The sequence below is a fragment of the Nymphaea colorata genome, chromosome 8 (assembly GCF_008831285.2).
Source record: "Nymphaea colorata isolate Beijing-Zhang1983 chromosome 8, ASM883128v2, whole genome shotgun sequence".
In the NCBI taxonomy this organism is placed as follows: domain Eukaryota; kingdom Viridiplantae; phylum Streptophyta; class Magnoliopsida; order Nymphaeales; family Nymphaeaceae; genus Nymphaea; species Nymphaea colorata.
This window is the reverse complement of record NC_045145.1, coordinates 18,395,308-18,410,888: the sequence shown is the minus strand read 5'-3', so window position 1 is coordinate 18,410,888 and position 15,581 is coordinate 18,395,308. Positions and strand designations below refer to the sequence as shown.

General features: G+C 40.9%; 3 protein-coding genes across 8 annotated transcripts; all 3 read right to left on the bottom strand.

Moving 5' to 3' along the window:
• Positions 1–2,656: 2,656 nt before the first annotated feature.
• Positions 2,657–4,807, bottom strand: LOC116259299 (uncharacterized). Its single transcript, XM_031637039.2, has 3 exons — positions 3,533–4,807; positions 3,078–3,319; positions 2,657–2,866 (listed from the first exon to the last, which is right to left on the bottom strand). Exons 1-2 carry the CDS (start codon positions 4,589–4,591, stop codon positions 3,119–3,121), a joined length of 1,260 nt encoding a protein of 419 aa, XP_031492899.1. The 5' UTR covers positions 4,592–4,807; the 3' UTR covers positions 2,657–2,866; positions 3,078–3,118.
• A 1,541-nt stretch (positions 4,808–6,348) lies between these two features.
• On the bottom strand, positions 6,349–11,828 carry LOC116259152 (uncharacterized). Of its 6 annotated transcripts, none has more exons than XM_050078959.1 (6): positions 11,058–11,828; positions 10,735–10,870; positions 10,252–10,318; positions 8,072–8,135; positions 6,662–6,824; positions 6,349–6,547 (listed from the first exon to the last, which is right to left on the bottom strand). In XM_050078959.1, the coding sequence occupies exons 3-6, from the start codon at positions 10,284–10,286 to the stop codon at positions 6,531–6,533; spliced, it is 279 nt and encodes a 92-aa protein (XP_049934916.1). In that variant the 5' UTR covers positions 10,287–10,318; positions 10,735–10,870; positions 11,058–11,828; the 3' UTR covers positions 6,349–6,530. The 6 variants fall into 6 exon arrangements, 4 of the variants coding, with proteins under 4 accessions (XP_049934916.1, XP_049934915.1, XP_031492677.1 ...); XM_050078958.1 differs by having other exon boundaries at positions 10,735–10,806; XM_031636817.2 differs by lacking the exons at positions 8,072–8,135; positions 10,252–10,318.
• Positions 11,829–14,062: 2,234 nt separating this feature from the next.
• Positions 14,063–15,144, bottom strand: LOC116259572 (16.9 kDa class I heat shock protein 1-like). Its single transcript, XM_031637428.1, has 3 exons — positions 14,934–15,144; positions 14,471–14,832; positions 14,063–14,131 (listed from the first exon to the last, which is right to left on the bottom strand). Exons 1-2 carry the CDS (start codon positions 15,142–15,144, stop codon positions 14,561–14,563), a joined length of 483 nt encoding a protein of 160 aa, XP_031493288.1. The 3' UTR covers positions 14,063–14,131; positions 14,471–14,560.
• Between the last annotated feature and the right edge of the window lie 437 nt (positions 15,145–15,581).

Genomic DNA, 15,581 nt, shown 5'->3' with positions numbered 1-15,581 from the left:
ACTTACCGCAAATCACCTGATTGATGATTACGTGTTCCCTTCTTCAAATCAAGCTTATTAAAATGACATGACATGACAGACCATAGGTCACTCATTATAGTTTTGTAAGTAATATTTATGAACTGTCAATTAAGTTGATCATATATAAATATATATATATATTTCTCTAAGATTGGCGGTTGTAAGTAATTTTTTTTTAATGTTTTCATGAACCATTCATCTTGTAAAAATAAATAAACAAGATAATTCTTTATCGGTCTAACACCTAAGAGCTTAATACTTATTAATCCCCCCCCCCTGTGTGTGTGTAAGTAATAGGTTCATTCATCTTAAAATGATAAGAAACAGAGTAAAATATGAGTGAAAAGTTGAGAGAAAAAAGAAGAGTTGGAAAACACGTTTTCATTTAATGAGAGAAAAAAAGCTAAAATATGGTTAAACATTATATACATCAATGCATAATGCATTTAGAGAATAAAAGAAGAAAAAGAGGTCAATGGGTACGAAAGTTTGCTTTGCCTATTAAAAGATTTGCTACTATCAAAAGTGCAAAGCTGTTATCTTGTCAAGGGCAGGAGTCATACGGAGGCTTTATTTAACAAAAAAACAACTGTTAGGCTGTTATTAATGTAAAAGTAAAATTTCATCTTACACCGAGCTTTATGATAAGGTAAGTCATTGCTTTGAAAAGCAACAAAAAAAATATATCTATTTCTCATATTAAAATCATATGATTCAAGGTTATCACATTTTATATTTATTCACTAGCCTTCCCACCTTCCATAAAATTTCAAAATATTTTCCCAACATAAAATGCTAGCAAGTGGGGAGACAGAAATTTAAGTCAGTGAAGGCAGATAGATGAAAATTTTTACTTGAAGGAAAGGCAAAAAGCCATCTTGAGGCAAACCTCGCTTATATGTAGCCATGCACTTGCTAGTCGCATAAATTCATATATGTACAGCACCAGTAAATTTGGGAGTTAATCTAAATTAAGCTCAATATTAAATTGAAATGTAAGTAGCAACCAGGTGTTTCCTGGTCCATTGAAATCGATCCCAATACAGGCAGGTTTAAGTCAGCCAAGATCAGAAACAGCTCCCATAATGGGAGGATTGACTTAATATGCCACCCAAATATGGAATTCAACTTGTACTTCACTTTGCCGCACTTCCATGGAAGCAAACTGTAGATCAGACACTCAGTAAAGTCAGCCCTGTTTCGAGTGCTAACGCAAAAAACGCAGAGGTGGTTTCATCCGCATGTGTGCCCGTGCTAGAATTAAATAAAGACCAACCAAACTGAACCCTTGACCTTCTTTAATTTGAAGATCTTAAGGACAATAAGAAGCACAAACCGCCCACATTCTGCGTCTTTTTTTTTTTTTCTCCCAAAGGACAATGCTGTTGGGAGAAAACATGATATCATCTTCAAGGGCAGTAGGCTGGATCAGCTAAGAAGGTTGCATTCGTGATGCTCAACTAATTCCTATCTGATGATTCCATGTCCATATCATTCTTTCGTTTCAGAACTGGCGATATAGAAGGATAGTACTGACCAACAAGGACTCCTTGACCTACCATCCTTTGGAGTCACAAATGCTGTCAAGGTCGTCAAGGTATATAGAGAATACACTTCATTTACAAGTATAGAGGTCAATAGATCTGCACATGTTTAACAATACCATGAAATACACTTCATTTGCAAGTATAGAGGACAATATTTGCAAGTATGGAGGACAATAGATCTGCACATTTTTAACAACGTCCCCTCATACAACATGCATCACCTTAAAAAGAAAGAGCAGTGTCCGCAAAGTAAAATGTCGGCAGTTAAGAGTAGGATAAAATTGATCCAAGCAATCTCTCGATACTTTGGTCAACCTGCACTGACATGTTCGAAGCCATGCACCAGTTCTTTAGAGCAAGAAGGCTAATACCAGAGACTTTCAGTAGTTACTTAATTGACATAAATATGTTCACGTTGATAAATTACTGCAGAATTTAGAACCCAGTAATCATTTTTAAACGCGAAGATGTGAAGAAAAAGGGCACAAAAGAGCACAGAATTAATGCCAAATGCCTAAGGTTCTGCAGACTGCAGCGAAGTTCAGGATCTTTTAGATGCATATATCATTCTTGATACTTCAACAAACTGGAAGATCAGTTCAGAAATGGTATATTTGTCGATCATTGCTACTGATACAGATGCTTTTTGAAGGTCGATTAGCAAAAAGATCATGTTAACAAGATTACGGGATTTGTCTGAGACAAGGTGCCCATTGATGAATGTTGTTCTGGTCCTTTTCCATTTTAGGCACTGCCCAGGAACAGGGTCTTTGGGCTAACTAGAGGTCCACTGTAGTCTCCTCAGCGCCATCTGAGCTTTGGAGTAAACGCAACTCCATCCTCAAAGCTGTATTTCAACAGTATTGTGAATACGGCGTCGCTGGCAAGTGGCAACACTTCTTTCCATCAAGCTAAGAGGAACGGCAATCAAGCTCCCTTTTTCTGCATGGCCAAAACAAGCCTCACAATTGAAAGCTCTGAACAACTCGTGGGATTTGGGACTCCAAAATGTTGGTAAAACATGTTTTGCCAATACATGGAAACCGTATTTTTTTTTCATCTGCTTTCGATGTTCCCACACAAAGCCCTAAGAGCAAAGAAAAATGTGTATATCAAGCGCTTATTAAGCTACAGCTTTTGGAGAAAACCTGATGCTGGTCCTTAACATTATCAACCGCTAGTTTACATAATTATATGCTGAATACTGATGAGCTGAATAACTAGAAGTATGAAAAACTGTATGTCGAGCTAGCCTCACAAAATTATGCGTCTCCATATGCAGCTTCTTACCTGCAAAGCTGTAAGCAACACCAATGGAACATCAGTGGATGACCATTACCACCTCAATTCATCAATTGAGAAACCAGACAGCAATAGAATTTCATTCTATAGGAACCACAAAAATTATATCAGGTAGACGAATCGGAAGCAAGCAACCAGCATTCATTACAGTCAGTATTCAAACAGCATATCAAACGTAAAACAACAAGGAGGGATTTGAAACGTCACCAAGAGAAGAAAACTTCTTGTTTTATCGGCTTGATGACAACTTATCCACAAGGATTCACACCACAGCACCTTTCCAACAGCTGCATGTGGGCCCAAATGCGCAATTGGTGCCAGAATGAAACAAGCAAGCCTATATGAAGTCCACTACTGATTGCCCCAAAGCTCTGATCTTTCTCGCCTAACTCATCCCAAGAGGTTGGGTGCACCAAAATTACAACTACAAACTTCATCCACCAAGAATCCTGAAAATGCCCCAAAACAGAGACCAAAATGCACATAAGGGCGGCTGTTACTTGTGAATAACAAGCTTATCCATCAGAATCAAGTTTAGTATTGCTGCTGTAAACTTCAAGAATATCTGGATACTTATCCTTATGCTTAAGCACGTATTCTCTGTAGAACCTATCTTTTTTCATGTCCAGAATTGCGAGCGATCCCTCCCTCTCCTTGAGTACCTTCTTAGAAATCAAGATCTTCCTCACAGCCAGCCGAGGCGTCACCCTCTTCTCTATGCTGAACAACAAGCGAGTCGGGTTCGCGGCGAGTCGGGAAGGTTTGAAACCGAGTTCCTGGTCAAAGTACTCCAATTTTTTCTTCAGATTGCTCGCGGAGATGGTCATGAAGAGCGGGTACTTGTTAAACGCTAGAAGAATGTTCTCCTGAGTCCATCCGGCTCCCTTCAGCACGTCGACTTTGGCATCCCACACCGGCTTCGTCATTGTGGAGACGGTAAACAACGCGTAGGGGAACATAAGGGAATCCTTATCTATCCCCAATTCCTTAACCCTCTCCACCATCTTCTCTAACGCGCATGGCTTCCTACCCAGTAGCATCGGCCAATGTATTAAAAGGGTCGACAAAGAGCGGTCTGCGACGCCTAGCCTTCGCAGAGCCGACAGATTGGTCCCTATACTTTTCTCCACATCATGACCCAGAAGCGAGCAGAAGAAGAAATTCTTCATAGAAACAAACGCCCTCTTGTCATTGGGGAGGAAGGCTCTCAGCTCAGAAACTACGGGCATGATCTTCTTCTCGAGACTTGACCTCAGGATACGATAATTCATCGATATGATCTGACCAACATCACGGGCAGAGAAGCCCCAATCGAGGAAGGCCCTCACCTTGGGCTTCACCGTCTTCTCTAGCTCGGATGACAGCAATATGGGACTAATAGTGATTGCTTTCCTGACATGGACGTCCGAGACACCGCTCTCCTTTAAGAAATCGATTATCATCCTCGCTTTTTGAACGCTAGCCCTGCTTCCTAACTTCCTGCATATGCCTGCGGCTGCTTCTGAAGGTAACCCACACGAGCTCACCAGGTAACCCACCAATTCCGATGACGGGTAGTCGTCAAATGATGCAGAGGAAGAGGGATCTTTGTCATGGTTGATGGTGGTAGTAAATGACGATTGCAAACGCCCCCAGAATGAGACAATAACGGTGGGATTCTGCACATTTCTGATAAAATGGCTGTAACGAACGAGATTCATCACTCCCCGACCACCAACCATTTAAACAACGACGAAATCCAAAAAAGAACAACAGAACTAGAGAAGAAGAAAGCACACGAGATCAAGACAAGACGAAGTAGAAAACTTCTCCGATCTGTACTACTCAACGGCGGCAGCCGGAGAGACTGCGATATCCCTTCGTTCCGACTAGAGGCTCCGCTCGTTGTCAAAAAGAAAAGAAGGCGCGTTGTGTTGGACCTAACATTTCCCACAGTCCAGGTTCTGGGGAACCCAAGTCGGGTCGCTATTTGCACTTCTCGATCCAGATTCTATTATGACGAGGTCCCAAACCATCGGATCGGATCTATAGTTAGCCATTCAAGCCAAATGTTTTTGGAGAAATTCAGTTTAAGATTTCAGGATTTGTATTCATGCCACCTGTTAAAAACGTAGAAAGAAGGGTCCTAGGAATGTTAGATCTTAAGGATCTCGATCTGTGGTGAAACAAAGGTTGAGACGAAGAAGAAACAAACGAAGGATTTGTAAAATCCTTTCGATGGTTTTTGAGATTTCCCGGCTAAATAAAAATAAAAGATTGATCTTATCTATTCAAATGATTCAGCCAGGTATCGGATGCAGTCACTTGATTCTGAAAGGCATGCTTTACAAGGAACAGCAGGAGTTGAAAGGTAAAAAGGGAGTTCTAAGCTATAGCACAGTGAGTCGTGTGAAAAGCTAAAATTTGGAGTTTTTAATATTATTAATTTTTGAAGTAGAAAATATTAGCTAAATCAAACATTAAAAGCAATATTGTATTCTCAATTATCTGATTACATTTTTTAGTTTGCAACTGTAACCATTTCCCAAATCTGAATTACATGGTTCATGCAGATATTCTCTTTGGGTGCCATTGGATACACATTCAAGACGACGTCTAAGCATGCTTCTTAAATGTCGCTTTGAGGGTGTTTGGATCATCTCAAATTTCTGAAAACTTTTTTTTCTTTTTAAAACAACTTAACCTGCTTTGTTCAGCCAAAGCGACCTTTTGGAAAAAAGAAAAGGCTGTTCACATTGCTTTGGCTATTATGATAAATATTTCAACAAATTTGGTTGTAAATAATGCTATGATGTACAACCCATTTTTTGTCACCCAAACAAAAACCAGGTTTCAAAAAGTAAAAAATTTGGTTTTGACAGGTCCTCCAACCACATAAACCATGTTTTCAAAACTCGTTAAAAACTTAGTTTCTAATCGTGGAACACGAGTGTGAGTGTAGGAGAAACGAGCAACGACTACGCGAAATAACTAGATGTTATTCTTCCATGAAATTCACGACTTCTGGTGAGTGCTGCTAAAATTCATGGCGCACACATGACAAGAAAGATCAGTGGGCACACATACTTTTTGATAGACCTGCGTCCATGATCCTAACCCTCTGTTTTTCTACATTAAAGTCACTGTTGATGCTCGTGAACTTAGATTGACTGTAGCAACAATTCATTCCTTGGAAGGAGATTACAACGTATATGGTTAGCACAGATATTAGTGGAGTTGCAGCGGTTGCAACGTTCAGCGAATTGGAGTTTCCACCATGCATTTGCTTTTATCAAGCACACTGTTTTTCTACACTAAAGTGCATGTTGATGCTCATGAGCTTATTTGGAGCAACTACTTCCCTGGAGGGAGATGACAACATGCATGGTTGGCATATAAATATGAAAGCAACCTCATTTAAGAGTACTAAGTTGTACAAAAGCACGGGAGCCAAAAAAGTAAACTGAAACTGTTCAAGCTTTTTTACATGGTACACACTTGAAGTTGGTAAGAAGTTTCACAGGCTACAATTACTCACAACGGATAACCAAGAAACACAGGACCACTGAAACAGAAAACTGATTTAGTGAGAGAGGAGAAATGGTTCATTTGCTTGACCTTCTAGCAATAGTTTAAGTTGATAGACAAAACCAAAACTGTAATCTCTTTTCATAAAAGAGGTTAAGTGAAGCATTCACCTGCACAAGATAATTAAGTGAAACAATTTTTAGATTCTATTCACTGTTTATCGTGTATACATAAAATGCACAACATAACTGAGAATAAACAAAATAAACAATGCAAACACCCACCAACTACTCCACCAGTCCTAGATTTTTCTTCTGCAGCTTTTTTTTTCAAGGCTTCTTCAGCCGCCCTTTGTGCAGCCTCTTTTTCTGCTCTTTTTTGAGCTTCAACCGCTGCTCTTTCCATAGCAAGCTTCTCAGCCTTCATTTGTTCAGCTTTCATCCTGGCCTGCAATTATAAAAACATGTTTGCTAAGCATAACCTTACTAGTTTAGTAATGGTGATTTTAAACAAATCATTCATTCAGGGAACTCACAATTCACAAAGGAAGAGAAGTGGATTAACTTTGGAATAGTGAGTTGTGGAAACCCCACAGACATCATACAAGCTGAACATCGCTCTAAAGAATATCACAAACTAGAATCCAGTTCCTAGGACTATTTTTCTGGTATACGACTATGGATGCAGGATGGCCTACCTTTCCAAACAGGTTCCAAACAGAGCTGCCAAACAAAGAGGAAAACATCCTGGTGGTTTACGACAGAGTTGATTTCTTTCTGATAGCCTTCTTTAATGCTTTAATGATGTAACTCACGGAAGGAGAGAAAAGTGGATTAAAAGCTTTGTGAATTATGAAAACCCCTACATATAGTAAGAAGATCACAACCTGTAACAGAAAAATTGTTAAGCCCTAACTGCACAGACTACGGATGCAGAATGGTCCATCATATTCTAGAAGTTCCAAACATAAGAAGCCTGAAAAGCTGATACTAGTAAAACTAATTTCAGGCTTTAAACAGGAAAAGAGGAAGAAACTAAGGTGGTTTCAAAGAGGCTTGATATCTTTTTGATAGCCTTCTTTCCAATGCCAATGTCAAGAAAAACCATATGAAATATATCATCACTAGTTCAAGTAACAAAAGTCTTTCATGATTATTATTCTCGACAGAGTAATCACAAATGACCTCTCGAGAAAGTAGTTAAGTCAACCAACTAGTGAGCGATGTGCTACAGAGAAGAAGTCAGAAGGTTGACTGAAGTCCTGAACACCTATCCCATACCACGGAATGTTACAAAAAATGTTTTATTTGCACTGGCTAAGTCAGAAATCCATATTTTAATATTATTTAATTTAATTAACTATTTATTATATTCATTTATTTTTTTCAGAAATGTTTTTTTAATATATTTTTAGCCTATCTACAAATTGTCCAACGGAAATGATAACTCAAACAAATCAACTGCCCCGTCAATTCAGTTGAAATGAAAACCCAAATTTTACAACATTGGATACCATGGATCTTGGGGACGTCGGAGATATGAGACAAACTGGTGTTTTATTGTGACAAAAGAAGCTGACTTTCTTCCCCTGGGAATCAATTAAATTTTGGTGCAAGACCTGCCGCTTGAAAGAGCTTATTGAAAATGACGTTCAGAAGGAAAGAGCCCCACGAAAATAAGGAGGGGAGACATACCCAGAAGAGGCCGAAGTTTCTTTCCCTTTTCCTTCTCCTCAGAGATCTATGACTGTTTAGCGACCTGAGTGAAAAGCATAGCACCCATCAACTCGAACATTGTTGTGCATCCGCCATTTACAGTTAAGAAGAGGAGTTGCCTTCCGACCATCTATGATTCTCAGGAACAGATGAAGTTAAGAGAGATTGCAATAATAAATATATGCTTACAAGTTCCTCTTTCCTTCGTAGAATACAAGAGTATGCTTTATATATATATATAGCCTCTAGATAAATGATAGTCAGGCACTCATTTTGCCTTTGTCTTTGTCCTTAAATACTGCAAGTGTCTTTATTGGTACAACTATTAGTAATAAAGTGTGACATTCAGAAATGAAATCCAGCTTTGAATGGTAGTTAATGCCATCCGCTATTTGATGAAATTCTGTGGGTTGTGTCAAAATTAACGCGGTTGGCTGGATTCCATCTGTATATCTGTAAATTTTGGATTAGATTTTTCACTGTGTTTGGAACCAGGGACGAATTGAATGTCATTAAACCTCTTAAGGGAAGTAAATTAATTATTCTAAATGCATCCCAAACTGTTTACTGTATAAGTTGCTTTTGTCAAAAATATAAAATTATTAACATAAAAATAAGTAAACTTTGTGAGGCTGGCATGGCCAAACTGGAGAGACCAGCCACCATGTGGCTCCATCACTGCACATTTCATAATGAAGAAAAGAACAGGCAATCGGGAAAGGATAAAGCTCCCCATCTTTTTCCGCATAAAACAAAAGCAACTTATACTGAGATGAAAGGAAAAATGAAACATATGAGCCAGTTTCCACTTTCAATGGAGAATCAAACTACGCCAGTGTGATAAGCCCACTAGTTTTTTGGAATGTACTGTACGGATTCATAACAAAAACCTAACAAGGTTATTCAAGCTACAATCACCATTTTCGTTACAAAAACATGGACGAACTGGTACATAACGACGGTTGTATGAAAAAGCAATTCATAATTGGTTTGAACAGACAGGAGATACTTTCCAGGATAGTGAAATAGTTGGTTTGAATAGACAGGAGATAGTTTCGCTTTGCGATCTCTCGAGAGAATGGTGGACAACAAGATGGGGCTTTGCATTAAACTCGGATCACTTTGATTTTGGCTTTTATGTCTTGAGATCTCAGCCTCGCCTTCATCTGTTCTTTAATGTAGGATAACAATAAGCTCGTACAGGCACTTTAATGTAGAAAAACAGTGTGCCTGATAAAAGCAAGTGCACGGTGGAAACTTTAATTCGCTGAACCTTGCAACTGCTGCAACTCCACTAATATCTGTGCTAACCACATACGTTTTTATCTCCTTGCAAGGAATGAATTGTTGCTCCCATCAATGTAAGCTCACGATCATCATCAACAGGCACTTTAATGTAGCAAAACAGAGGGTTAGGATCATGGCCGCAGATCCATCAAAAAGTATGTGTGCCCACTGATCTTTCTTGTCATGTGTGCCCCATGAATTTTAGCAGCACTCTCCAGAAGTCGTGAATTTCATGGAAGAATGACATATGGATATTTCGCCTAGTCGTTGCTCGTTTCTCCTACATTCACACTTGTGATCCACGATTAGAAACTAAGTTTTTAATGAGTTTTAAAAACACGGTTTATGTGGTTGGAGGACCTGTCAAAACCAAATTTTTTACTTGTTGAAACCTGGTGGGTGACAAAAAATGGGTTGTACATCATAGCATTATTTACAACCAAATTTGTTGAGATATTTATCATAATAACCAAAATTATGTGAACAGTGAGTGGCTTTTCTTTTTCCAAAAGGTCGCTTTGGCAGAAAAAAGCAGGTTCAGTTGTTCTCAAAAGAAAAAGAAAAAAAAAGGTTTTCAGAAATTTGAGATGATCCACAAAGCGGGCATTTAAGAAGCATTCTTAGACGTCGTCCGTCTTGAATGTGTATCCAATGGCACCCAAAGGGAATATCTGCATGAACCATGTAATTCAGATTTGGGAAATGGTTACAGTTGCAAACTAAAAATGTAATCAGATAATTGAGAATACAATATTGCTTTTAACTTTTGATTTAGCTAATATTTTCTACTTCAAAAATTAATAATATTAAAAACTCCAAATTTTAACTTTTCACACGACTCACTGCTCTATAGCTTAGAGCTCCCTTTTTACCTTTCAACTCCTGCTTTTCCTTGTAAAGCATGCATGCCTTTCAGAATCAAGTGACTGCATCCGATACCTGGCCGAATCATTTGAATAGAAAAGATCAATCTTTTATTTTTATTTAGCCGGGAAATCTCAAAAACCATCGAAAGGATTTTACAAATCCTTCGTTTGTTTCTTCTTCGTCTCAACCTTTGCTTCACCACAGATCGAGATCCTTAAGATCTAACATTCCTAGGTAGGACCCTTCTTTCTACGTTTTTAACAGGTGGCATGAATACAAATCCTGAAATCTTAAACTGAATTTCTCCAAAAACATTTGGCTTGAATGGCTAACTATAGATCCGATCCCATGGTTTGGGACCTCGTCATAATAGAATCTGGATCGAGAAGTGCAAATAGCGACCCGACTTGGGTTCCCCGTCTACCTCACGGAGAAGCGGAAGTCCAGGAAATGTACCTCACGAAAAAGCGGAAGTCCAGGAAATGTACCTCACGAAAAAGCGGAAGAGAAGGACGAGAAACCACACAGCCAGGCCACGGACTCCCACTCTCTTCCTCACTCTGCAACGGAGGCATCAAACTTGTTACCTTTCATGAAAGAGATCTCATCTGTTCATCCATGTAACTTGCAAAAAATCGAATATATAGGAAGCTCAGCTACGGCCGGACCAAAATTGCTCAGTAACCAGAAACGGAATTTAAAAATAAAAAGGCATCCATGAAAGTAATCGCAAGCAAAGCTCGCAGCAGAGGTGCATTGGCAACCGGCCGGCCGTCTACCTTACGGAGAAGCGGAAGTCCAGGAAAAGTACCTCACGGAAAAGCGGAAGAGAAGGACGAGAAACGACACAGGCAGGCCACGGACTCCCACTCTCTTCCTTGCTCTGCAACGGAGGCTAGCTTCGTAATGCCTATAATCAATCACCCATTAGACTTCGCGGGAAGAGAGAGAGGAGAGCGAGGAAAGTCAGGGAGTTGGGGGCTTCTGTTGGCCTTTATATCCGGCTGTCGGCGAGAAGGCGGAGGAATTGGCGAAAACGCACACGGCAAGTAAGAGAGTCGGGCCGTGGCTGAACTTCCTCGATGAGCAGAAAACTTTGCTGAGATACGAACTTCTCAATTTCGGTTTTTTAGACAATATCCTGCATTTCTGGTAAGTGGAATCCATTTCTGTAGTTTTTTGAAGTCGTAAAAATGGTGGTGAATCCTAAATATCCGATTTTTGGCAAGTTATATGGATGAAGAGATGAGATCTCTTTCTGGACTCATGGAAGGTAACAAGTTTGATCACATTTACCACCATTTTAGGAGTCCATTTTTCCGCTTGAACAACATATTCTTTGCTTCAGATACATTCTATGGAGGACATGCCATAGTGAGAAAAAGAGATGGTGGGTTCCGATTTGGCCCATTTACTAACCTTCCACTTTTTCAAGTGAATATGGTCTCTCACAAATGACTTATGCCCTGTCAGCTTCATGTAGATTCTTACTGCTGTTGCATATAATTCCATAGAGGCAAATTAGCATGAAGGTTCCTGGTATAGCGCAGAATCAAAGAGACCCATATTGTCTTCCTGTGGGTGGCGGTTGTGCTTCTGGCTTTCGTCTCCATTATGGGCAGAGACGTGCATGGGCTGAGCAAGTTGTCTGCAATGTTGTCCGCCAAATTATTTTCTCTGCCTAATGCAATGCCCCATCTTGTTGTCCACCATTGCGTATCAATTTGTCTGGCTTTTGTCGAAGGTGGTTTTCACAAAAAAAGAAAAAGGCAAACTGAAAAACAAAAACGCTACGTGGCTTAACACGTGTGGACAGAGTCAGAGGGCTGAGCCACCGAATCATTCCCCATATTCACCGTCACCCAAAGGCCATTTCATTAAAAGCAATATAGTATTCTCAATTATCTGATTACATTTTTAGTTTGCAACTGTAACCATTTCCCAAATCTGAATTACATGGTTCATGCAGATATTCCCTTTGGGTGCCATTGGATACACATTCAAGACGACGTCCAAGAATGCTTCTTAAATGTCGCTTTGAGGGTGTTTGGATCATCTCAAATTTCTGAAAACCTTTTTTTTTTTCTTTCCAAAACAACTTAACCTGCTTTTTTCAGCCAAAGCGACCTTTTGGAAAAAAGAAAAGGCACTGTTCACATTGCTTTGGCTATTATGATAAATATCTTCAACAAATTTGGTTGTAAATAATGCTATGATGTACAACTCAATGTTTGTCACCCAAGCAAAAACCAGGTTTCAAAAAGTAAAAAATTTGGTTTTGACAGGTCCTCCAACCACATAAACCATGTTTTCAAAACTCATTAAAGACTTAGTTTCTAATCGTGGATCACAAGTGCGAATATCTAGATGTTATTCTTCCATGAAACTCATGACTTCCGGTGAGTGCTGCTAAATTCATGGCGCACACATGACAAGAAAGATCAGTGGGCACACATAGTTTTTGATGGATCCGCGTCCATGATCCTAACCCTCTGTTTTTCTACATTAAAGTCACTGTTGATGCTCGTGAACTTAGATCGACTGTAGCAACAATTCATTCCTTGGAAGGAGATTACAACGTATATGGTTAGCACAGATATGGAGTTGCAGCGGTTGCAACGTTCAGCGAATTGGAGTTTCCACCATGCATTTGCTTTTATCAAGCACACCGTTTTTCTACACTAAAGTGCATGTTGACGCTCATGAGCTTATTTGGAGCAACTACTTCCCTGGAGGGAGATAACATACATGGTTGGCATAGACACTAGTGGAGTTGCAGCAGTTGGAAGGTTCACCGAATCAATATTTCCACAGTGCACTTGCTTTTTATCGTTTGATACGCAGGTCTTGTCTGCATTTATCTCAATACAACAAGGAAACGCATTTTTTTTTGTGGACTGAAGATGTCCTGGCAATTGATCATTTGGTTTATTTTAAGTTTTTCTATCAAAGATATCATGTTGGTGGACACCTGGGAGCCACTTCCTGCTTTGATTAGTCCAAATGTAAACCCCCAGGATTTTCAAAGGAAGCAACTAGGGAAAATTTCATCCTTCGATCCACACCGAGACTGCGGTCTCTACCACCAGGCTCTATTCTTAGTTGCAGAAGATCGTTCGTGTAGCTTCCTTCCCTACTGTTGTCTAAAACTCTATAGGCCTTGGATAAGCTGACCTTTTCCCTTTAGAGGGGCACTGTGGTGAATTCTTGATGATGCACTCGAGGTCCAAACTCATGCTACCAAGCCCAAATTTCCTTCCGCCTTCCATATAGATTGAAAAGACCGAATTGCTCAAAACAGTATATTTCCTGCCTCTTCATCTTGATCTCTTCTGGCTACAGTTCATCAAAGCAGTACCACGCACGGTTTCTCTTAACCAAGAAAGGCAGCCGTCTTGAAATTGTATTCTTTCCCCGACACTTGTGCCCACCTGAAGCTTCTGCGAAAATTAGGTAAATTATGCGGCCGATTTTCTTCAAATGCGAAGTGGATTTACAGTTTCAGATATGTGTTAGAACAGCAAAGATGCAGATGGTCGGAAGAGGGCGGGATTGTGTTACAATCCTGTCACGACACTGCAAGGACTCGACCAGAATGAAAACACTCACACACACATACACACACAGAGAGGGAGCAAGCTTTCCCCGAAAATCCAAAAAGGATGATGGATCTCGCCTACTTGAAGCCGCATGTGATGCAAAGAAGTGATAAAGAGTACCAAGCTTCACCATTACGCCGCGCAGTTTACTACTGCTCATGTTCCGCGCTTTCATTCAACAAGCTCAGTGCAATTGACGTTTTCGTGGGATCACTTTGTTCATTCACAGCTTAGCCGACGGTGCAATTGTTACTTCAGATCGCTCTCTCTCCATCTTTCTCTCCCTCTGTCCACACAAAGAACAGATGAAGACGAGGCGGTGATCTCAAGACATAAAGCCAAAATCAAAAATCAACTAAAAGACTAACTTTCATGATGCATTATTACACATGGTTGAGACTGGGACTATCATAGACAACTACATGCACACCAACTGCTTCTAAGACCGAGACACACCAACTTCTTCAAAGACAGGGAGGAAGAGATCAGATTGCCATGCAAATGCAACCAACCTCCTAAAAAGCTAGACAAATACGAAAGGCCCTCATGCAGATGCACAGATATCTCCAAAGAGGACCTTTTACAGTAAATCCAATGCGTATAGCCATACGCTCTAAACCACTACCTCTTTGCATATATATACGCGACCACTAGGCCACTCTAGGAGAAGCAGCAGCAGCACGAGGAAGGACGATGGACATCAGATTCATCTTCATCAGCCTATGGTTATGGTCCTGACATTCTGCTGCTGCCCGGAGGTCTCCTTCTTGGGCACCGTTATCTGCAGCAGCCCGTTCTCCAGCGAGCACTTGATCTCTTCAAGGTTGACGTTTTCCGGCAGCCGGAACCTTCTCGCGAACCTCCCCCGCTTCCTCTCTACCCGGTGCCAGGTGTCGGTCGTCTGTTCCTCCTCCTTCTTCCACTCCCCGCTGATCCTCAGCACGTTCCCCTCCTCCAACTCCACCTTCACCTCGTCCTTCCTCACCCCTTTGTACGTAAAAAAAAGAGAACAATATTAAGACCGACAAGAAGATCCAACAATTAGTCGAAAACTGTTTATAGAAGGCCATGGTGAGTCGGTGACAAACCGGGGAGGTCGACGGTGAAGATGTGGGCGTTTTCGGTCTCACGCCAGTCGGTATTGGTGCGGGAGACGGCGGTGGTCTCGTCGCGGCCGGCCCCCCTCCGGCGACCACCAGTGTCCCAGAGCGTGTCCAGCCTGATGTCCCATGGGTCCCATATGTCAGTAGAGAAAGGATCGAACAACCCGCGTCCACTCCACGGTGCTAGAGACGTCATTTCTTCCCGGCGGACTCGACACCACGAACACCACGCCACTGCACCCGCGCACCGGCTTCTTTATAATGAGCCGCCGCAGAGACACCGGCGCAGCGGAGGAGGACACGTCGTGAGGTACGTGTTTCCGGCGTGCTGCATGCGAGGAGGCACGTACGGCGTGTGTTTGGTGAGTCACTCCGGCACTATTCATACGCGTCCTCCGGCGTCTGTTCAGCTTGACACGGCGACAACCGATCCAAGTCGGGTCCATTTTCATTACAAATCTGCTACTTGCCTGTTTCTTTTTAAGCCATCATTGATTAGAGCACTAAGCTCTATCTTAAATAGTAATTGATCATAGTAAGCACACAAAGTGACTCTCCATGTAGTGAAGATCGTAACTGGAAATCCACGTTATTGCAACTAAAGCTTACATGTATGCATTCAACATTACTTAT